Source organism: Oncorhynchus keta, chromosome 35 (genome assembly GCF_023373465.1).
Source record: "Oncorhynchus keta strain PuntledgeMale-10-30-2019 chromosome 35, Oket_V2, whole genome shotgun sequence".
Lineage (NCBI taxonomy): Eukaryota > Metazoa > Chordata > Actinopteri > Salmoniformes > Salmonidae > Oncorhynchus > Oncorhynchus keta.
The window spans coordinates 37,675,461-37,698,328 of record NC_068455.1 but is presented as its reverse complement, the minus strand read 5'-3'; the positions used below and the strand labels follow the sequence as shown (position 1 = coordinate 37,698,328).

General features: G+C 42.2%; 1 protein-coding gene across 2 annotated transcripts; it reads right to left on the bottom strand.

Moving 5' to 3' along the window:
• Positions 1 to 75: 75 nt before the first annotated feature.
• On the bottom strand, positions 76 to 22,356 carry LOC118369103 (inositol-trisphosphate 3-kinase A-like). Of its 2 annotated transcripts, none has more exons than XM_052496965.1 (7): positions 21,595 to 22,354; positions 11,457 to 11,556; positions 5,989 to 6,202; positions 3,508 to 3,716; positions 3,189 to 3,286; positions 2,741 to 2,812; positions 76 to 1,025 (listed from the first exon to the last, which is right to left on the bottom strand). In XM_052496965.1, exons 1-7 carry the CDS (start codon positions 22,015 to 22,017, stop codon positions 786 to 788), a joined length of 1,356 nt encoding a protein of 451 aa, XP_052352925.1. In that variant the 5' UTR covers positions 22,018 to 22,354; the 3' UTR covers positions 76 to 785. The 2 variants fall into 2 exon arrangements, with proteins under 2 accessions (XP_052352925.1, XP_052352926.1); XM_052496966.1 differs by having other exon boundaries at positions 897 to 1,039; positions 21,595 to 22,356.
• Positions 22,357 to 22,868: the final 512 nt, after the last annotated feature.

Here is a 22,868-nt window from a genome sequence, read left to right as displayed (position 1 = left end):
ATTTCCACAGACATTGGTTTCATATCCAAAGTTATGGGCCTCTACACAGAAGAACAAACACTATAAACTTGTATCTCTCTGCCCCAAACAAATAACTATTTAATGTGTTTTATAATACAGCATTACAGATGTTTACTTTAACATATGAAATCCCAATACACAACCATTGCTAACCCATTCACGCAAGGCAATAGCGTTTTTCTGAGGTTAGGCTCATGGACTATCAAAATACAATACTAGAAAGACTCGTTTTAAATTCATCTTTCACCATGATATGATCCTAAATACAAACTGCTGTGTGTAACTGTATTAGAATAAAGTATGCCCAATGTCTTAGATAACGTTTGAAACCAAAAAAAGACATGCTTGATTATCAAATACTTCAATCATATCTAATGATACCTTGGAATATGGAGCGTGTTAGATTTCTATGCAATACTGTCCCTTATGTAAGCAGTAATGTAATGCCTTTTTCTAGAATGTACAGGCTTTACAATATCAAGTTTCTGTATATTCATTAGTTCAACAGGCACAGATATGCAAAAAAAAAAAAAACCTTTTACCTCCATGCTGCAATAGCTTCAACAATACTGTATTACTTACAACAATACTTACTCAGCGATACAATTCGTTGTGCTGAATACAGTAGGTAGGTAAGCTGTAAGTGTGATTCATACAGTAGGTATACTTTGTGACAGAGGACCCTTGAGAGACTGTAGAATACCGCCCAGGGTCCTCTAACTGCTAGAATGATGGGTGGCCATAGCTAAGAGGCACTCAGTAGTTCACTCACTAGTCAATTGACTAGTTCCTTCACTATTGCCTTCATTGGTCAAAGAGCCCAGTGTCCTCATCAGGTTGTCCAGTCCCAACATGTATCCGTCCTCTCGGTTGCCCTCCTGCCAGGGTATGCAGTGGTCCAGAGTCTGTCCTTCAGGTAACCCTGTGGTCTTACCAAAGTCAATGAGCCAAACCTCAGCTCGCTCAGTGTGGTCATGGATGAAGAGGAGGGAGCTCCCAATCACCTTGGAGAAAAAGACTAGTACTCATTACAATATAATCATTGATATCGTTCACTGGTGTGCCTCACAAAAGCTCTTCGATGTGTTTAATATATACAGTCGTGGCCAAAAGTTGAGAATGACACAAATATTAATTTCTACAAAGTTTGCTGCTTCAGTGTCTTTAGAGATTTGTCAGATGTTACTATGGAATACTGAAGTATAATTACAAGCATTTCACAAGTGTCAAAGGCTTTTATTGACAATTACAAAAAGTTGATGCAAAGAGTCAATATTTGCAGTGTTGACCCTTCTTTTTCAAGACCTCTGCAATCTGCCCTGGCATGATGCCAATTAACTTCTGGGCCACATCCTGAATGATGGCAGCCTATTCTTGCATAATCAATGCTTGGAGTTTGTCAGAATTGGTGGGGTTTTGTTTGTCCACCTGCCTCTTGATGATTGACCACAAGTTCTCAATGGGATAAAGGTCTGTGGAGTTCTGGCCACGGACCCAAAATATCGATGTTTTGTTCCTCGAGCCACTTAGTTATCACTTTTGCCTTATGGCAAGGTGCTCCATTATGCTGGAAAGGGCATTGTTCACCACCAAACTGTTCCTGGATGGTTGGGAGAAGTTTCTCTCAGAGGATGTGTTGGTACCATTCTTAATTCATGGCTGTGTTCTTAGGCAAAATTGTGAGTGAGTCCACTCTCTTGGCTGAGAAGCAACCCCACACATGAATGGTCTCAGGATGCTTTACTGTTGGCATAACACAGGACTGATGGTAGCGCTCGCCTTGTAGTCTTCTCCGGACAAGCTTTTTTCCGGATGCCCCAAACAATCGGAAAGGGGATTCATCAGAGAAAATGACTTTTCCCCAGTCCTCAGCATTCCAATCCCTGTACCTTTTGCAGAATATCAGTCTGTCCCTGATGTTTTTCCTGGAGAGAAGTGTCTTCTTTGCTGCCCTTCATGACACCAGGCCATCCTCAAAAAGTCTTCGCCTCACTGTGTGTGCAGATGCACTCACACCTGCCTGCTGCCATTCCTGAGCAAGCTCTGTACTGGTGGTGCCCCAATCCCGCTGCGGAATCAACTTTAGGAGATGGTCCTGGCGCTTGCTGGACTTTCTTGGGTGCCCTGAAGCCTTCTTCACAACAATTGAACCACTCTCCTTGAATTTCATGATATTCTGATAAATGGTTGATTTAGGGTGAAATCTTACTGGCAGCAATATCCCTGCCTGTGAAGCCCTTTTTGTGCAAAGCAATGGTGACGGCACGTGTCTTCTTGCAGGTAACTATGGTTGACAGAGGAAGAACAATGATTCCATACACCACCCTCCTTTTGAAGCTTCCATTCTGTTATTCGAACTCAATCATGACAGAGTGATCTCCAGCCTCGTCCTTGTCAACACTCACACCTGTGTTAACTAGAGAATCACTGACATGATGTCAGCTGGTCCTTTTGTGGCAGGGCTGAAATGCAGTGGAAATGTTTTTGGGGGATTCAGTTAATTTGCATGGCAAAGAGGGACTTTGCAATTCATTGCAATTCATCTGATCACTCTTCATAACATTATGGGGTATATGCAGATTAACATCATACAAACTGAGGCAGCAGACTTTGAAAATTAATATTTGTGTCAGTCTCAACTTTTGGCCACGACTGTAAAATGTGATGAACAAATTTCAATAGAAAACATGTGCTGATGAACTAAAGCTCCTCTATTCACCTCATGTCTCTTGAAGAATTCAGATGACTTCAGGGCTTGTTGAATTTTTGCTAGTTTGCTGAGGTATGAATTCTGTATGAGAGGGAGAGAATAGGGGGCAATGTGATAATTCTGGCTGTAGAGTTGAGACTTGGGAGCCTCCCTTGATAAAGCCATTAAATTAAGAGGTTATGTGTACAGGTAGCTCAATTCCATTTGCCATCTGTCGTTCCAACAGGATATAGTGCATATTGCCATGTGGGTTTCTCATCCTATCCAAATATTTACCAATGTGTGTATTACTTTTCATGTGATCTTACACGAGACAGGTAAACCAATTTGTTTGACTGTTCAAGTATGGCCTTTACATGAGACAAGGTATGTCTCCATTTGTCTATGAATCAGCAGAACATGCAAATGAATGCGGCTGTAACACCATAACAGGTAGGACTCGTTGCCGTCAACCTACTACGATGTTTGTATTGCCTCCGGAAAAGTCCCTGAAGACCTGTGTGACATCCGCCTTAGACCGGGTCTTCTTGAAATCCGTATGACATGTACCGTCAGCTTTCTGTGAGAAGGAACAGACAACATGACTAAATTGAGTATGTAGTGAACTACAAATAAAAAAACTAATGAGCATCATTAACCATTAAAAATTGGTTAATGGGGACGGGGGGGGGGGGCGCAATGAAAACCTTTTCTGGTTTAAATGGGAAAGGATCTCTATGGTGGCGTTTTGAGTGAAAAGTGACCAAATTCCTTCTTTTATGTTGACACACTGGTACTTGCCTTGATGCCCTCGATGCGGAACCCCAGGGTGTGTGTGGAGCTGAGGGTCTCCCTCCACTGCATGTAGCAGGGTTTGGTGACGGCCCTCTGGAGGTGCTCCTGTGGGCTGGGGGCCTCACTGTCCACCTCCAGCATCTTGTCATACAGATCCCTACGGAGCTTAGGCCGCTCCCGCGCTCGCACCAGCTCCTCCTCCAGATACGTCCTGAGAGGAAAAAAACAGAACGAGACACACTGAGTGGCGTATGACACTCAGTGTATGATGAGAGTGGAGTTGGTGTGGTGGCACTAGACAACAGCATGCAAAGTACTACGACTTCCGGAGCCGACAGAGATGGCCGCCTCGCTTCGCGTTCCTAGGAAACTATGTAGTTTTTTTTTTTACGTGTTATTTCTTACATTAGTACCCCAGGTCATCTTAGGTTTCATTACATACAGTCGAGAAGAACTACTGAATATAAGATCAGCGTCAACTCACCATCAGTACGACCAAGAATATGTTTTTCGCGACGCGGATCCTGTGTTCTGCCTTACAAACAGGACAATGGAATGGATTCCCTGCAGCGACCCAAAAAAACGACTCCGAAAAAGAGGGAAACGAGGCGGTCTTCTGGTCAGACTCCGGAGACGGGCACACCATGCACCACTCCCTAGCATTCTTCTTGCCAATGTCCAGTCTCTTGACAACAAGGTTGATGAAATACGAGCAAGGGTAGCATTCCAGAGGGACATCAGAGACTAACGTTCTCTGCTTCACGGAAACATGGCTCACTGGAGAGACGCTATCCGGGGCGGTGCAGCCAACGGGTTTCTCCACGCATCGCGCCGACAGAAACAAACATCTTTGAGTGGCGGGGGCGTATGCCTCATGACTAACGAGACATGGTGTGATGTAAGAAACATACAGGAACTCAAATCCTTCTATTCACCTGATTTAGAATTCCTCACAATCAAATGTAGACCGCATTATCTACCAAGAGAATTCTCTTCGATTATAATCACAGCCGTATATATCCCCCCCAAGCAGACACATCGATGGCTCTGAAGGAAATTTATTTAACTCTTTGCAAACTGGAAACCATTTATCCGGAGGCTGCATTCATTGTAGCTGGGGATTTTAACAAGGCTAATCTGAAAACAAGACTCCCTAAATTTTATCAGCATATCGATTGCGCAACCAGGGGTGGTAAAACCTTGGATCATTGTTACTCTAACTTCCGCGACGTATATAAGGCCCTGCCCCGCCCCCCTTTCGGAAAAGCTGACCACGACTCCATTTTGTTGATCCCTGCCTACAGACAGAAACTAAAACAAGAGGCTCCCACGCTGAGGTCTGTCCAACGCTGGTCCGACCAAGCCGACTCCACACTCCAAGACTGATTCCATCACGTGGACTAGGATATGTTTCGTATTGCGTCAGATAACAATATTGACGAATACGCTGATTCGGTGTGCGAGTTCATTAGAACGTGCATTGAAGATGTCGTTCCCATAGCAACGATTAAAACATTCCCTAACCAGAAACCGTGGATTGATGGCAGCATTCGCGTGAAACTGAAAGCGCGAACCACTGCTTTTAATCAGGGCAAGGTGTCTGGTAACATGACCGAATACAAACAGTGCAGCTATTCCCTCCGCAAGGCTATCAAACAAGCTAAGCGTCAGTACAGAGACAAAGTAGAATCTCAATTCAACGGCTCAGACACAAGAGGCATGTGGCAGGGTCTACAGTCAATCACGGACTACAAGAAGAAATCCAGCCCAGTCACGGACTGGGATTACTTGTTTGTTATTACTGCATTGTCGGAACTAGAAGCACAAGCATTTCGCTACACTCACATTAACATCTGCTAACCATGTGTATGTGACAAATAACATTTTATTTGATTTACTTGGTAGACAAAAAGAGAAGTAAAGTCAATCTATGAAGGTCAGTTTCATTCTGCTAATGGAACTTCCTCTGTATAAAAGGAGGAAGTCAGGAGGAGACTCCAGGGTACACAGCCTGATTGTTAGTTTAACTGTGTGACAGGGTGTGTTAGCTGACAGTGAGAGAGCTTGGGTAATGAATTGGATTGTATGTTTGTCAGAAGGGAGTCTCCAGGGGAAACCTGTGCCTGCAACCCCCCGTGTGTGCGTTTGTACGTGGTTCTTTGTCTATGTACAGGAAACGTGAGGGCCTCTGTGTGACATGACACCCCCACCAACTGTGGCAGGAAATCCTCACAGAAACAGTATTTTTTTTTTATCAAGAGAAAAATAAACAAGTTTACAGTGTGTATGTTCTGCTATCAGGAGCACTGAAGTGTAAGATGGAAAATGCTCTCTGATACTGCTAAATTATATTACTCCAACCGTGACTCGTTTGCCATTTTCTCAACTTTGCTTAATACCTCCTTTCACCCAACCCTCCTAAAGGGCCAGACATGTAGTATTCTGCACATTATTATGGAACAGACCTACTGCTGCTACCTTACCTCACTCCCATCTTGCAGTCCATAACACTGGGTTCATCAAAGTTGACCAGTAGATCAGTCATATGTAGGAAGGGCTCCCCATCCCTCTCCACCACCCCATGGTATCCTGGCACAAAGCCCTGGAGCATGTCACCCTGCAATCTCTCAAAGCACAGCTTCTCATTCTCGGAGAACTTCTTCAGAATGGTGCCTTTGCTGCCAGCTTTGAAATTACCTGGAAAAGAGCAGCACAGACACACTGACATGCCACGGCAAACCACTCATGACTGACAGTTTATATTTACATTTTTTTTTGGGGGGGGGGGGGAATAAGACATATGACTTAGTGACTTCTGAACGTATTCACACCCCTAGACTTTTTCCACATTTTTGTGTTACAGCCTAAATTTAAAAATGTATTAAAAATGAGAGTGACACCATCTACAAACAATACCCCCGTAATGTCAAAGTGCAAGCCTAAATAAATTTAGGAGTGAAGATTTGCTTAACAAGTCACATTATAAGTTGCATGGACTCACTCTGTGCACAATAATAGTGTTTAACATGATTTTTGAAAGACTACCTCATCTCTGTACCCCACACACACATACGGATAATTGTAAAGTCCCTCAGTCGAGCAGTGGACTTCAAACAGATTCAACCAAAGACCAGGGAGGTTTTCCAATACCTCGCAAAGAAGGGCACCTATTGGTATTTTTTTGTATATAATAATTAATCATTCATTATTATTATAATAAATGTCATTTAGCAGACGCTTTTATCCAAAGTGAATAACAATCATGCATACACGGGAATTGAACTCACAATCCTGGCGTCACAAGCTCCATGCTCTATCAACTGAGCCATACAGGACCACAAAAATGCAGAGATTGAATATTTCTTTAAGCATGAAAAAGTTATTAATTACACCTTGTGTAATTACACCCAGCAATCACTACAAAGATACAGGCGTCCTTCCTAACTCAGTTGCCGTAGAGGAAGGAAACCACCATGGTCGGCAAAGCAGCAAGCCAAAGCCCTACTAGCCTACATCTAAACCAGCTAGCACTATAACCCACAGTTAAAAACAAAACCTTTGCTAGCAGAGGAAAAAGCAGAGAGCAGAGGCCTACTCAATGAGATTGACGACTGGGGCCCACACAATGGCAAAAGAGTCAAGGCTGGGTTACCAGAGCCAGGGAAAGAGGCGCTTCAGGGGAGAGGCCGTAGCGAAGTCGTCACCAACCTTTTCGGAGTCAAGACCCCTTCTGCAGTCAAAAAGCATGCAGAGTTCTACCGCTTATAATATTTTCTAAACAGGACTTAAAATGTAACATTAACCTAATAAAAACAGTTCTGTAGGAATGAGGTTTGTGCACTAGGCCCAAACCTAAAGCATATTGGCTGTAGGCCTAGCTTGCCAATATTCTTCTCAGACCATATTATAATTCAAAACTCGAGATTTGATAACAATTAGATCTATTGGTGTAGCACTTGCAAGGAACAGCTGAGCATAAATTGAAATTATTAGCTTTGTTCCTAGACTGATGGTACCTGCATCCAATGGTAATGGTGCTTTTATGACAACTGGGACCCGGGGGGTCAAATCGTGACGTCAATGATCTTCAGGACGGAAAGTCAGAGCTCCAGAGTTTCCAACTTGGAATTCTGAGTTGAATGACCGTTCAAACTATTGTTCCCAGTCAGATCTCATTTTTGCCAGAGTTCCCAGTTGTCTTGATCAGCAGATGGAAGGAGAGAGCAGCAGAGGTTCCGCCTCTCACCGTCCCTGCTCTCTCCTTCCTTTCCTCCAGTGAGACTGAGCAGAAAGAGGGGACACGGTCTTCCACCTGATGGCAAAATTCATCTGTCTCAAGCACAAATTCATGCTGTTCCTATGACCAGAGAAAGTCCTCATTATTAAAAAAAGACAACAAACTGCTAATAATAAGTCATATGCAGGGCTATCGAGAGACTTGGCTACTCATTCATTGCAGCGGGAGAAGTAGGGAGAGGCCCGTTTTATAATAGTGTTGAATAAAAGCAGACATGAACTCACTCGTAAAAACAGCAGCTCTTTGATGTGTTCTTTGAGTCTCTCTGGTCATGATTTTAAAACTTACGAAACCTCATGTAGGCTCGCATCAAACTTTGTGGCCGGGGAAGCTGTAGACAAAGTGATTTGAGCTATCCAAATTGGCCGGCGCAGTAGGCACACTCAATTTAACCACAGGTCTCCCGGACTGCCTGGTAGGCGGAGTTTGTCTTTTCAGAGAAAATAAATTGTTAAAAAATGGGAACACTTTGCCTGTGCAGGGCTTCTGAATCAAGTGCAACTACCAACAACAGGGCAACCTGCACACAAAAAAAGGAGTGTAAGCCTTTATCGTCAGTGACCGCTGCCATAGAACTTACCGGCAAATAATCAGGGGGAGGCGGAAGTCATACCCGGCAGCGAGAGTCAGAGGGCAATCTGATAGGAGGCCAGGAGTGAACCAGCAGGCCGGCGATCAGAGGAAGAACCCTGGCAGGTGGAAGTCACAGCAGCGCAGTCCAGACTCAAATCCAATTTATGCTTGATCCGAAAATATGGTTGGAGGCTTTGTATGGCGGGTGTGACAATTGCAGAGCCGCCAGAGGCACGCAAAGGCCAAATCAAGTTCCGTACCACATCGCTGTGTGCCTCTCACATTTTGCAACAATGGTGGAGGACTCCGTATTGGAATGATTGGTTGATGGTGGGTGGGGACGGGAGGTCCTGTATAAAACACTAACTCAGTGTATTAGGTAGTCGTTGTGGAATTGTTAGATATTGCAGCACTGTCGGAACTAGAGGCACAAGCATGTCGCTACACTCGCAATAACATCTGCTAACCATGTGTATGTGACCAATATAATTGTATTTTATTTGACAACAGCTCTGTGAAGCGCTGAAAGTACATTTGCGCCAACTTCTGCACCGTCTGTATCAGCAGTAAATGCTGTACAGCCACTGCACAGACCACAGATTGACCATGCAGAACCTTTCCAGAGGTAGACTAACAGCTAACGAGCTCTAATAAAGCAAGGTTGTAAAAGTCCAGCATGCAAGGCAAGTGGACAAAAACAGGCTGAAAAGTAGACAAAAAAAACAGAACAATGAAGAACTAACAAATCGAAGTTAACAAGTCAACACTGTTAGGAGAAACATGTACCAGGGACAAGCGGCAGTCTAGCACGAAGACAGAAAATACTTAGGCCCTGAAATTACATCACACAGTTACAGAGATTAAAGTTACAGAGATTTAATGGCTGTGATAGGAGAAAACTGAGGATGGATCAACATTGTAGTTAGTCCACAATACTAACCTAAAATGACAGTGAAAAGAAGGGAGCCTGTAAAGAATAAAAAATATTCAACAATAAGGCACTCAAGTAAAACTGCAAAAAAAATGTGTAAAAGTAATTAACTTCATGCCCTGAATACAAAGTGTTGTGTTGTGTTGGATTTGCCCCAAACATATCACTGAGTACACCACTCATCATATTTTCAAGCACGGAGGTGGCTGCATAAAGTTATGGGTATGCTCGTCATCGGCAAGGCCTACGGAGTTGTTTTAGGATAGAAAGAAACAAAAGAGAGCTAAGCACCTAGAGGAAAACCTGGTTCAGTCTGCTTTCCACCAGACACTAGGAGACAATTTCACCTTTCAGCAGGACAATAACCTAAAACACAAGGCCAAATATAGACTGGAGTTGCTTACGAAGACAACATTGAATGTTCCTGAGTGGCTTTATTTTCAAGTCGATTTAAGTCAAAACTATGGTAAGACTTAAATGGCTGTCTAGCAATGATAAACAACCAACTTGACAGAGCTTGAAGAATTTGAAATAGAATCATGTGCAAATATTGTACAATGCAGGTGTGCAAAGCTCAGAGATTTACCCAGAAAGACTTACAGCTTTAATCACTACCAAAGCTGATTCTAACATGGATTAAGTCCGGGGTGGGAATACTTATGCATTTAATTTTTAATACATTTGCAAACATTTCTAAAAACACGTTTTCACTTTGTCATTATGGGATATTGTGTGTCGATGAGTGGAAACAATACATTGCATCCATTTTATGCTGTAACAACAAATGTGTAATAAGTGAAGGAGTATAAATATTTTGTGAAGGCACTGTATTTAAGATACTTTTAAGAGGTAGTACGTTTTTAGTTGTTGTCAGAAGATGGGCAGAGACTCTGCTGTCCTAGCTTCAGGTGGAAGCTCGTTCCACCATTTGAGTGCCAGGACAGAGAAGAGCTTGGACTGGGCTGAGCAGGAGCGGACCTTCTGTAGGGTGTGAGGTCCAAGAGACCAGAGGTGGCAGAACGGAGTGCTCGGGTTGGGTGTAGGGTTTGAGTAGAGCTAGGTAGAGGAACAGTTCCCTTTGTTGCTCCGTAGGTAAGCACCTTGATTTTGTAATGGATGCGAGCTTCGACTGGAAGCCAGTGGGGTGTGCGGAGGTACGGGGTGACATGGTAGAACATCAGGCAGGCTGCGGAGATCTGGATAAGTTGCAGGGGTTTTATGGCACAAGCAGGGAGCCCAGCCAACAGAGAGTTGCAGCAGTCCAGATGGGAGTTGACAAGTGCCTGGATTAGGACCTGAGCCATTTCCTGTGTGAAGTACTAGGGTCGTACTCTACGGATGTTGTAGAGCATGAACCTGCAGGAGTGAGTTACTGCTTTGGTGTTTGCAAAGAACAACAGGGTGTTGCCCAGGATCACACCAAGGTTATTTGCATTCTGGGAGGAAGACACCGTAGAGTTAGTCAACCGTGATGGAGAGGTCTTGGAGCGGGCAGGCCTTCTTGTTGAGGTTGAGGTGGTGGGCCAATATCCAAGCTGAGATGTCTGCCTGGCATGCAGAGATGCCTGTCGCCACCTGGGTGTCAAAAGGGGGAAGTAGAAAAGTAATTGAGTGTCATCCGTGATAGGAGAGACCATGTGAGGATGTGACGGAGCCAAGTGACTTGGTGTATAGAGAGAAGAGGGCATAGGACAGAGCCCTGGGGGACACCAGTAGTGAGAGGACATGGTGCAGAGATCCTCTCCACGTCACCTGGTAGGAGCGGCCAGCCAGGTAGGATGCAAACCAAGAGTGTGGAGATCCTGAGATGCCCAGCCCTGAGAGGGTGGAGAGGAGGATCTGACGGTTTATAGTGTTGAAGGCAACGGACAGATCTAGGAGGATGAGGAGAGAGTCAGCTTTGGTAGTGCGGAGAGCCTCCGTGACAGAGAGGAGAGTGGTCTCAGCTGAGTGACCCGTCTTGAAGCTGGTTAGGGTCAAAAAGATTGTTTCAGATGGAATTTGCAGTTGTGTGTGACTAATAGCATACAGTAGTCTGTGTCGTGTGCTTTATTTTGTGTGGAATGTGCACAGTATGTATCATTAGTGATTGGTTCGTGGTACGCTGCTCTGATCGCTGAGGGGTCATGACCATGATGACTGTGCTTTACCTTTGTGTCCAGCTAGTTGAACCCAGGACAGGTTTCTTCTCTGGGAGCCAAGAAAAGGCCAGTTGACGACGATATTCTTTAGCGTCCACCAGGGAATGCTCTGAGGAAAGAAGACCAAGCACAGTAACAGTCAGCTTTACCTCGTTGGAGTATCTGGTTCATTATCAACCAGGCAGAGTCACTGTCCTCCTCAAGCCAGCGCTCACCAGTCGGGTGGACGTCGATTAAGTTGTATAACGATAATGATCATGATTTGACTCAAATACGACGGACAGCTGTCATAATCACTTGGCCACTGTGACTTTGGTTATTTGCTTCAATGTATCTAAGTCACTAACCGTAGCTTCGTATCCTTATCGCGGCTCAACTTGAATTCTAACCCTAGCTTCATGGCCCCATTCTTGCTCAACCCTAAACCTTAATCCTTCACGTGATGCATTGTGGTCTCTCCCTTTCTGCCTTTTTGTGCTGTTGTCAGTGTCCAAAAATGTTTGTACCATGTTGGTGCAGCTACCGTGTTGTCATGTTGTGCTGCTGCCATGCTGTGTTGTCTTTGGTCTCGCTTTTATGTAGTGTTGTCTCTTGTTGTAATGTGTGTGTGTGTTTTATCCCACATTTTTATTTTGAATCCCCAGCCCCCGTCCCCGCAGGAGGCCTTTTGGTAGGCCATCATTGTAAATAAGAATTTGTTCTTAACCGACTTGCCTAGCTAAATAAATAAAAACCTAGCCATTACCCCTAACCCATTACTTGAAACACTAACCTTGGCCTCATCTGCAAACATATTAGTTTCTTTGCTATACATTGTCATTTCTGTGGAACTTACACATTTCACTACCAGCTGTTGTGTATGGTCACACCTGACTGGCTTTCTGTTTCCATGTGATTTGCATTAAGACAGTCATGGAGATCTTGTTCAATGAGATGTGGATGACTCAGGCAGAGACGTGACAACTTTGGTTCTCTATCTGTGATGAGACGTTGAGTGAGTCACACAGCATGTTCACAGCAGAACTGATACACAGTCTTAGCACTGGCTTGATGACACAGAGGTGAGACATTCTTTTATTACACTCTAAAAAAGGAAACATTTCCACACCAATCCGGTTTCAGCTGATGTGTTAAATTGCTTCGATTATAAAAATCATTATGCTGCCTTCTTTATAGACCGAACACTGTTGACCATCCCATTCTCATACCAAAAGGTTGAATGACATAGGCCTGGATCAGGCTTCTTGCGTGTGGTTTGAGAATTATCTGTCAGACAAGACACAGTGTGTGATTTCTAAATGGTGTTCAGTCTAGTTTTCGAGATACATGTTTTTATAATGTTCAGCTCTATGCAGACACGTATCTATGGCATTGCCCAAACTGACAACCAGGCTGTGTAAGAGCTACAATCTGGCCTGGTTGCCTTACAGAATGCTCCGGTAGGTTTAAAACGTATACTTAATGCGGGCAAGATTAAATATATGTTGTTCTCTTATTCTCGTAAAATTTTGGGGGCTGGACTATATATTTATGGGGGCTGGACTACATATTTTTGGGGGCTGGACTACATATTTATTCATTCGATGGTTCTCCCTTTGATCGGGTCACCACCTATAAATATCTGGGCATTTGGATTGACAAAAATGTAATGTTTTAAAAAAAAATATATATATATATATATATGCTAGTTAAAAATATTTAAAGTTAGCTTATTTTTCAGAAATAGATATTGCCTCTCCCTAAGTAGCAGGAAGCAGATTGTTTACAAAGCTCGACTACACAAGCTTCCAACTTACCTAACTGTGCTACTAAAGTACAAAAGAATGAGCTACCAAACCCATTCGCAGGGATGGTTAACTCAAATGTCCCTCTGGTCTCGACCAATTTAGGTAAATCCTCCTCTAGTTTCAGGGATCCCCTGAATAAATAAAAGTAAAACCATATATTTTCTTTAAGTACTGAGATACAGTGCATTCGGAAAGTGTTCAGACGCCTTGACTTTTTCCACTTTGTTACATTACAGCCTTATTCTAAACAGGATTAAATCATTTCCCCCCTCAATTTACACAAAATACCACATAATGACAAAGCAAAAATGAGTTTAGAAATGTTTGCAAATATATTAAAAATGTATTCTTATTTACATAAGAATACATACCCTTTGCTATGAGACTCCAAATTGAGCTCAGATGCATCCTGTTTCCATTGATCATCCTTGAGATGCTTCTATAACCTCATAGTCCGCCCCATCCCGCATGTGGTCGCGTTACTACAGCCTCAAGCTCATTACCATAACGCAACGTTAGCAATTTCTAAAAATCGCAAATGAAATTAAATAAATATGCCTGCTCTCAAGCTTATCATTTTCTTAACAATCCTGTCGTCTCAGATTTTCAAAATATGCTTTAGAACCAGAGAAAATCAATAATTTGTGTAAGAGTGGTGATAGCTAGCTTAGCATTTAGCGTTAGCATTTAGCACGCAACATATTCACAAAAACCAGCAAAGGGATCAAATAAAATAATTTACCTTTGAAGAACTTCAGATGTTTCAATGAGGAGACTCTGTTACATAGCAGATGTCCAGTTTTTCCTGAAAGATTCTTGTGTAGGACACATCGTTCCGTTTTGTTACTATGCATTTGGCTACCGAAACTAACCGAAAATTCAGTCACCTACACGTCAAACTTTTTTCCGAATTAACTCCATAATATCGACTGAAACATGGAAAACGTTGTTTGAATCAATCCTCAAGGTGTTTTGTCATATATCTCTTCATTGAAATGGCAGTCCTAGAAGCCTTCTTTGTTCTCTGATTCGGATGGAAAAATACTGGTAGCTGACTTTTGCGCACCAATTTCCAGGCAGACACCGTGCGGGACACTTGGCAATTGTAGTCTCTTATGGTCAATCTTCCAATGATATGCCTACAAATACGTCACAATGCTGCAGACACCTTGGGGAAACGCTAGAAAGTGTCCGTTCATTCCTGTCGCATTCACAGCCATATAAGGCGATCATGGAAAACGTACCTTCAGAAATCCTGTTAATTTCCTGGTCGCTGAAACATCTTGGTTTTGCCTGAAGCTTTTGTTATAAGGCACTCACAGTGAAAATCTTTGCAGTTCTGGAAACGTAAGAGTGTCTTCTTTCCAAAACTATCAATTCCAAGCATAGTCGAGCATCTTTTCGTGACAAAATATTGCGCTTAAAATGGGCACGTCTTTTTATCCAAAAATGAAATAATGCCCCTAGAGGACCTTTGCTATGAGACTCCAAATTGAGCTCAGATGCATCCTGTTTCCATTGATCATCCTCGAGATGCTTCTATAACTTAAATTGGAGTCCCCTCGTGGTAAATTAAATTGATTGGACATGATTTGGAAAGGCACACACCTGTCTATATAAAGGTCCCATAGTTGACAGTGCATGTCAGAGCAAAAACCAAGCCATGAGGTCAAAGGAATTGTCCGTAGAGACAGGATTGTGTCGAGGTACAGATGTGGGGAAGGGTATCAAAAAATGTCATTGAAGATCCCCAAGAACACAGTGGCCATAATCATTCTTAAATGGAAGAAGTTTGGAAGCACCAAGAATATTCCTAGAGCTGACCAGGAAGATGACCAAGAACCCAATGGTCACTCTGACAGAGCTCCAGAGTTCCTCTGTGGAGATGGGAGAAACTTCCAAAAGGACAAACATCTCTACAGCACTCCACCAAACAGGCCTTTATGATATAGTGGCCAGACGGAAGCCACTCCTCAGTAGAAGGCACATGACAGCCCACTTGGAGTTTGACAAAAGGCACCTAAAGACTGACCGTAAGAAGAAAAATAATATTGGGGTCTGATGAAACTCTTTGGCCTGAATGCCAAGCGTCACGTCTGGAGGAAACCTAGCACCATCCCTACGGTGAAGCATGGTGGTTGCAGCATCATGCTGTGAGGATGTTTTTTCAGCAGCAAGGACTTGGAGACTAGTCAGGATCGAGGGAAAGGTAAACGGAGCAAAGTACAGCGAGATCCTTGATGAAAACCTACTCCAGAGCACTCAGGACCTCAGACTGGGGTGAAGGTTCACCTTCCAATAGGACAACAACCCTAAGCACACAGCCAAGACAATGCAGGAGTGGCTTCGGGACAAGTCTCTGAATGTCCTTGAGTGGCCCAGCCTGAGCCCGGACTTGAACCCTCTGGAGGGTTCTGGAGACACCTGAAAATAGCTGAGCAGCAACGCTCCCCATCCAAACTGACAGAGCTCGAGAGGATCTGCAGAGAAGTGTGGGAGAAAATCCCCAAATACAGGTGTGCTAAGCTTGTAGCATCATACCCAAGAAGACTCAAGGCTGTACTTGGTGCTTCAACAAAGTACTGAATACTTATGTAAATATGATATTTCCTTTTTTTTTCTTTAGAAAATCTAAACTTTTTTTTGTCATCATGCGGTATTGTCTGTAGATTGAGGGGGGAAACAACAATTTAATCAATTTTAGAGTAAGGCTGCACTGTAACAAAACGTGGAAAAAGTCAAGGGGTCTGAATACTTTCCAAATGCACTGTAAGTCCAGTGACACTGACAATTCAGGGTAAGCAATGAAACAGAGGTCGGAGGTCACAATGCAGTATGCTGAGATTGCAGTAAAAGGAAGTGAAGCCCTAGTCATTGGCTGCAGTGAAAGAACACTAACTCATTCTATTGATTGTATACACTGGAATCAAATAACAGAACTCACAGACAGGCACTCTGAAATGTCAAGTGACACTTGCTGGTGTTGTTTATGTGGCATATTAAAATGCCCTTTGTTGGTTTAGCCAGCTATGTGGGTGTCATATGTCCACACAGGCCTTCAACTCTCTCGCAAACACATCATTGCCAACAGTGTACAGTGACATATTAAATGAACATGTATTTAATAAAGCCATGTCATCTGTCAAGACAAGGAGATATGAACACAGTCCTTTCATTTGTGGCTACACACAATTCTATAGATGTAATGTAAAAGCTAGTCTGAATTTCAACATTGTAGTAGGCATTTAAAAAAGATTGCAACATTTCCATGGTAGAGCGTATGCACCGTATGGGGCACGCTCTCACACAAACTACAATCAATTCCTGTTTGTGAACATTGTTGCTTCTTTAACCTTTTATTAATACATTCCTGTTGACTTCTGGGATACGTCTCTATGTAAAGCCGTGCCTAGTGTGGTTGTCAGACTGATAGAAAATAATGCTCCTGGGATCAGCTGCAAATAAAGCCCACTACACTTTGACTTGACCAATTATAAAATGACACAACAGCAAACAAGAACTGGAACAAGGGAGTGACAATACTGAATGATTCACTCAAGCTGTTCATTTTCCTTGCAACAGTTTCTCAACCTGGCAGATTTGAATATGAGCAATCATTAACATGCCATTTTTTTTATGTATTTTTTTTTTACAAATTGGTAGCGCCAATTGATGTGATGACAATGTTCATTCCTCGTTTTCACTACAAGTAATTGTCATAGGGGAGGGTGGGGTAAGTTCAGCCAAAGGGGTAAACCAAACACAAAATTAATAATTTGACCAAATATTTAGGAAGACGTCATAATTTCATGGAGTCTGTGAAGGAAGAAACCACATTGAAAAAGTGGTAAGCAAGTTAGGTAATTTTTTAAAGATTGTCACCAAGTCAAATAAATGTATTGTGTTAGAAGCATCATGAAAGCTCCATCTAAACCAAAGAAGATCATCTTAAGAATGTTCTATACATCAGTGGGGGTCTCAATAAGGTTCAAAATGAGGTCCTAAACCTAGCATGACAAGCATAATTATACAGTTGAAGTCAGAAGTTCACATACACCTTAGCCAAATACATTTAAACTTGGTTTATCACAATTCCTGCAATTTAATCCTTGTAAGAATTCCCCATCTTAAGTCAGTTAGGATGACCACTTTATATAAGAATGTGAAATGTCAGAATAATAGTAGAGTGAAGGATATATTTCAGCTTTTATTTCTTTCATCACATTCCCAGTGGATCAGAAGTTTACATACACTCAATTAGTATTTGGTAGCATTGCCTTTAAATTGTTTAATTTGGGTCAAACGTTTTGGGTAGCCTTCCACAAGTTTCCCACTATAAGTTGGGTGAATTTTGGCCCATTCCTCCTGACAGAGCTGGTGTAACTGAGTCAGGTTTGTCGGCCTCCTTGCTCGCACACGCTTTTTCAGTTCTGCACACAAATGTTCTGCAAAATTGAGGGCAGGGCTTGTGATGGACACTCCAATACCTTGACTTTATTGTCGTTAAGCCCTTTTGCTTTGGAAGTGTGCTTGGGGTCATTGTCCATTTGGAAGACCCATTTGCAACCAAGCTTTAACCTCCTGACTAATGTTATTGAGATGTGGCTTCAATATATGCACAATTTTCCTACCTCATGATGCCATCTATTTTATGAAGTGCACCAGTCCCTCCTGCAGCAAAGCAACCCCACAACATAATGCTACAACCCACATGCTTCACAGTTGGGATGGTGTTCTTCGGCTTACTAGCCTCCCCCTTTTTCCTCCAAACATAACGATGGTCATTATGGCCAAACAGTTCGGTTTTTGTTTCATCAGACCAGAGGACATTTCTCCAAAAAGTATGATGTTTGTCCCCATGTGCAGTTGCGAACTGTAGTCTGGCTTTTTTATAGTGGTTTTGGAGCAGTGGCTTCTTTCTTGCTGAGCAGCCTTACAGGTTATGTCAATATAGGATTTGTTTTACTGTGGATATAGATACTTTTGTACGTGTTTCCTCCAGCATCTTCACAAGGTCCTTTGCCGTTGTTCTGGGATTGATTTGCACTTTTCGCACCAAAGTACGTTCATCTCTAGGAGACAGAACGAGTCTCCTTCCTGAGGGGTATGATGGCTGCGTGGTCCCATGGTGTTTATACTTGCGTACTATTGTTTGTACAGGTGAACATTGTACCTTCAGACGTTTGGAAATTGCTCCCAAGGATGAACCACACTTGTGGAGTTCTTGGCTGATTTCTTTTGAGTTTCCCATGATGTCAAGCAAAGAGGCACTGGGTTTGAAGGCAGGCCTTGAAATACATCCACAGGTACACCTCCAGTTGAGTCAAAGTATGTCAATTAGCCTATCAGAAGCTTCTAAAGCCATGACATCATTTTCTGAAATTTTCCAAGCTGGTTACAGGCACAGTTAACTTAGTGTATGTAAACTTCTGACCCAATGGAATTATGATACAGTGAATTATAAGTTAAATAATCTGTCTGTAAACAATTGTTCGAAAAGCACAAAGTCATGCAAAAAGTAGATGTCCTAACCGACTTGCCAAAACTATAGTTCGTTAACAAGAAATTTGTGGAGTGTTTGAAAACTAGTTTTAATGACTCCAACCTAAGTGTATGTAAACTTCTAACTTCAACTGTAGCTGTGTGGGCTAATATTGTCAAAATGTTTGCCTTGGGGTAAGTTGAGCCAATGGCAAGTTGAGCAAATTGAAGTGTTGTCTTCCCAGGCGTAATGCAAGGAATTATTGCTGGTATATGAGCAAACAACAGGGCCTATGTTAAAAGTGTTAGATAGCTTGTCTATGTTTTCCATGGCCTTTGATTATTTCCAGGGATACACAACATCTTGAAATATATGTAGATATCTTTGTTAGAAAGAATACTATATTTCCCTTGACGGAGTAATGCTAAAGGGTAAAAAAAATAAAAATCTACTTACCTCACTCTCCCCTACTGGAAAAACACAGAATGGGTAACCTAGTGTACAAAGTAGTCGTTTTCTGTCTGTGTTGAAAGGGCAATAACTAAATGTCAATGTGGCTCAAATGTGCACATAAGTCATAAGACTATGGGGGTGTCTTGTAATGTAAGTGTGGGGGCTGACTGGAGACTTCATCTACCATTTAAAAAAGGTTAGCGAGGTAATGAAATCTCTATTTTCATAAACGGGGAGGAACCTTTTCCATGACCATTTTTTTGTTTTCAATAACTGGAAAGATCAATAAAACGGTTGAGTATGAGAGCTTTCAAGTGGCCTGTCATACTGACCTGGCCCAGTTGGAGAGCACTGTGAACCACTGTGCAGTGTACACAGCCCAGCCATCCCTTCCTGCAGGGCCAGGCAATGTGTATGCAGTGTGTTTAAAGGAAGCTGACAGCTCAGAGCCTTCTATGGAGATGGCTGAGCTCTGACGAGTTACACAGAGGCACAGATCTCCTTTGTCAGAGACAAAGTCAAATATGGCTTCTGACAAGTAGATTATTATTCACTTCGATCAGAATTTTCACCCAGTGGTGTAGAGAAACAGAGTGGCCTTAGAAGTCAAACATTGAATTATGTTTTTACATTCACAAGTGACATTGTTTGGAAACTTTGTTGGATCATCATATTAGGTATTCAGGGTTACTTTTAAGTTTGAGGATCTAAAACTACTGTATTGTCCTGACAAACACAACTGTGCCACTATTTTATACAACAAGTCATCAATCAAGTGTGTTGAAGTCAAATACAACACCATCCTCAGCCCTCCTAAATTATACTGTAGGCCAGGCAAACAGCAGCGCCTGTATTATGTGCTATAAGACGTGGCTAAAACAAAATGGCTGCTTCAGACCAGGGTCCATCAGACGTGAAGGAAGTTAACTCAATTAAGATTGGGGGGTAAACTAAATCCTTTCCACTTCTGTGTTGTCTCACAGAAGTGCACCGAAAGAGAGGAAATGACCTTTAAGATGGCTAACTATAGGCCTATCTGACATGATCCCAATCAAGACTAAATAAACCATTCGAAGAGTGTCTGTAATTACCCAAGTGATCAGCGCTAACTGATCACTTGGCTGTTGATTAGATACAAAAATGTCCTGTTTTTCACTCAACGATTCATCGTTACTGCACTATAAATGAGAAAACATTATAAAGACCCTCAAAAACAACTGATTATACCAGTATCACATGTACTGTATGTTGCTTAATGGTCTTGTGTATGAAAGGGTTTCTAACAGATGAATTAATACATTAAGGAAAGGATGTTTAGAAAAATTCATCAGAAAGCTCACATCCATGAAAGATGAACTATGCAGAAATCGCTCCGCCATTTCTTGGTTGCTAAAATTCTAGTTCACGTGACAAAACAAGCAAGTATAGTGTAGAGAATCATTCTACCATTTAAACCACTGTGAAATATATTTGTGTGCAAAGCTGTCATCAAGGCAAAGGGAGCCTACTTTGAAGAATCTCAAATATATATTTGGATTAGTTTAACACTTTTTTGATTTCTACATGATTCCATGTGTGTTATTTCATAGTTTTGATGTATTCACTATTATTATACAATGTAGAAAATAGTAAACAATTAAGAAAATCCCTGGAATGAGTAGGTGTGTCCAAACCTTGGACTGGTACTGTACAGTACATAGGGGAAGAATCAATCTTGCCCTATGACAGGACAGAGTTCTCAGTCATAATATCAAAATGACTGCCAGATCTGAGATATACTAGTAGACTAAACATTTCTAGCCTGTATCTATGGGTAACAGGGTTGACAAAAGTAATAGCCTGCAAAAATGAACGTTAAGAACAGGAACCATAGAAAATGCGCACATAGAACAGAGCTACCGCTTCTTAGACTTGCTGTCAATGAATTTTGTCAGGTCGCTCCAAAATTGTAAATATTGCAGCTTTAACAGGGTTGGCCTTAAAATGAGGTACATATGTAAATGAATCACTAATCACATGAAATGAAAAATCATCTTCAGAAATAACTGTCAGAACTTGAGCTTAACTACATGACGGTGAAAACCTGGAAAACATTTGTGGGTTAAAATCTTCCTAGAAGTCACAGAGGGTGCCTGGAATGCAATGAAAATGCAGATTTTTGGCACTTGTTTGTTGTTGCCACAAGACTTCATTTTAAAAAAAGCTGATTTATTGAATTCTCCATGTGGTCTATATTAAAGGTTACAAAGTTTCTCAACCCAGCGTTATTAAAGGGCAATTCATTCATTTACTATAACAGGCTTTTAAAATTCTATATTGGTGCACAATCCCATTAAAATATGAAAAGGGACCCAAAGGCACTCTTTTTGTGGAACGACCCAATAACAATAAGACTTTAATTGAATAAAGAATAGTCCGTACTCACTTCTCCCGTGTGCTCACACAAATGTTCTAATGTGATATTTCCCTTGCTCTTTTTCTCGTTGTCACTCAGAATGTCATCCTCTGACTCTATGGAGGAACCTGTTGAGGAGATAGAAGAGTTTGACATATTCCGTCGCAGAGGACCGTCCACATCAGCCCAGTCCTCCTGTTCCATCTCCTGCGAGCAGCCTCCATCTGGGGTTATTGTCACCTGTGGTACACGGCGCACCTCCATCATACTAGATTGCGCTAGAACGGCGTTAACCTCAGGCAACTTAACTTCTGTCATCTGGCACAGTTCATCGCAATTCTCAGATGCTTTGCAGCTTGTTCTGCGCTCTTTACAAAACCCTTCACCAATCCCAGCGCCAGACAGCCCTGCCTCCTTGGAGGTCTTTCGCCTCTTCTCCCTCTCCTTCGGCATTCGACTGATGAACGTGCGGGAGTGTGCACAACCGACACCGTGTAATCCAAAATTGTAGGGCGCTACAATTTAATTTTACCGCACTCCGTCAAACGTGGTTATCTCAATTACAGTACTATTTTTGAGTGCAACTTTCAGTGTATTTTCCAATACTGCAATAGGTATTCTTCTGGTTAGGCTACTGTCCGGCATAGAGAGATATTTCAGGCAGTACAATGTGCTGACTGGTGTTTTGGGGAACCCCACTCTACGGCGCACACCGCGTCGACACACACAAACTTATCTTCCGCATTAATTGTGCCTCTCTTCTTCTTCTTCTTCTTCTTCAACTTCTTCTTCTTCTTCTTCTTCTTCTTCTTCTATGAGGTTTAACGGCGGTTGGCATTGAATTTGTTGCATTACCGCCACCTACTAGGCTGGAGTACTCCCTTATACTTTGCTTGAAAAATAAAAATGGACTAAATAAATACCATTGCATCTAACACTATACTCACTAACTTCACAATTATTTAAAATAAAATGAACACCACCCTACTCCACTATTCTTTTTCCTGATCCTGGTGCATACCTAGGTCTCCGATACTTCACCCTCATTCACTTCCATTTCTCCTCCTGTCTTAACAAACCATCTCCCTTTTATCCACCATTTTTATCCGACTCAAGCTCACCCTCTTCTTCCCTCTCTCTCTTAGATCTCCTCTCCCTCTCTTTTTCCCTCCATTCCTCCTCTTTCTTCCAAGTATACGTCTCCTTATTATAAAACTGCAATACTCCTGCCAACCATGTTCTTTTCTTTATTTTCACCTTTATTTAACCAGGTGGGCCAGTTGAGAACAAGTTCTCATTTACAA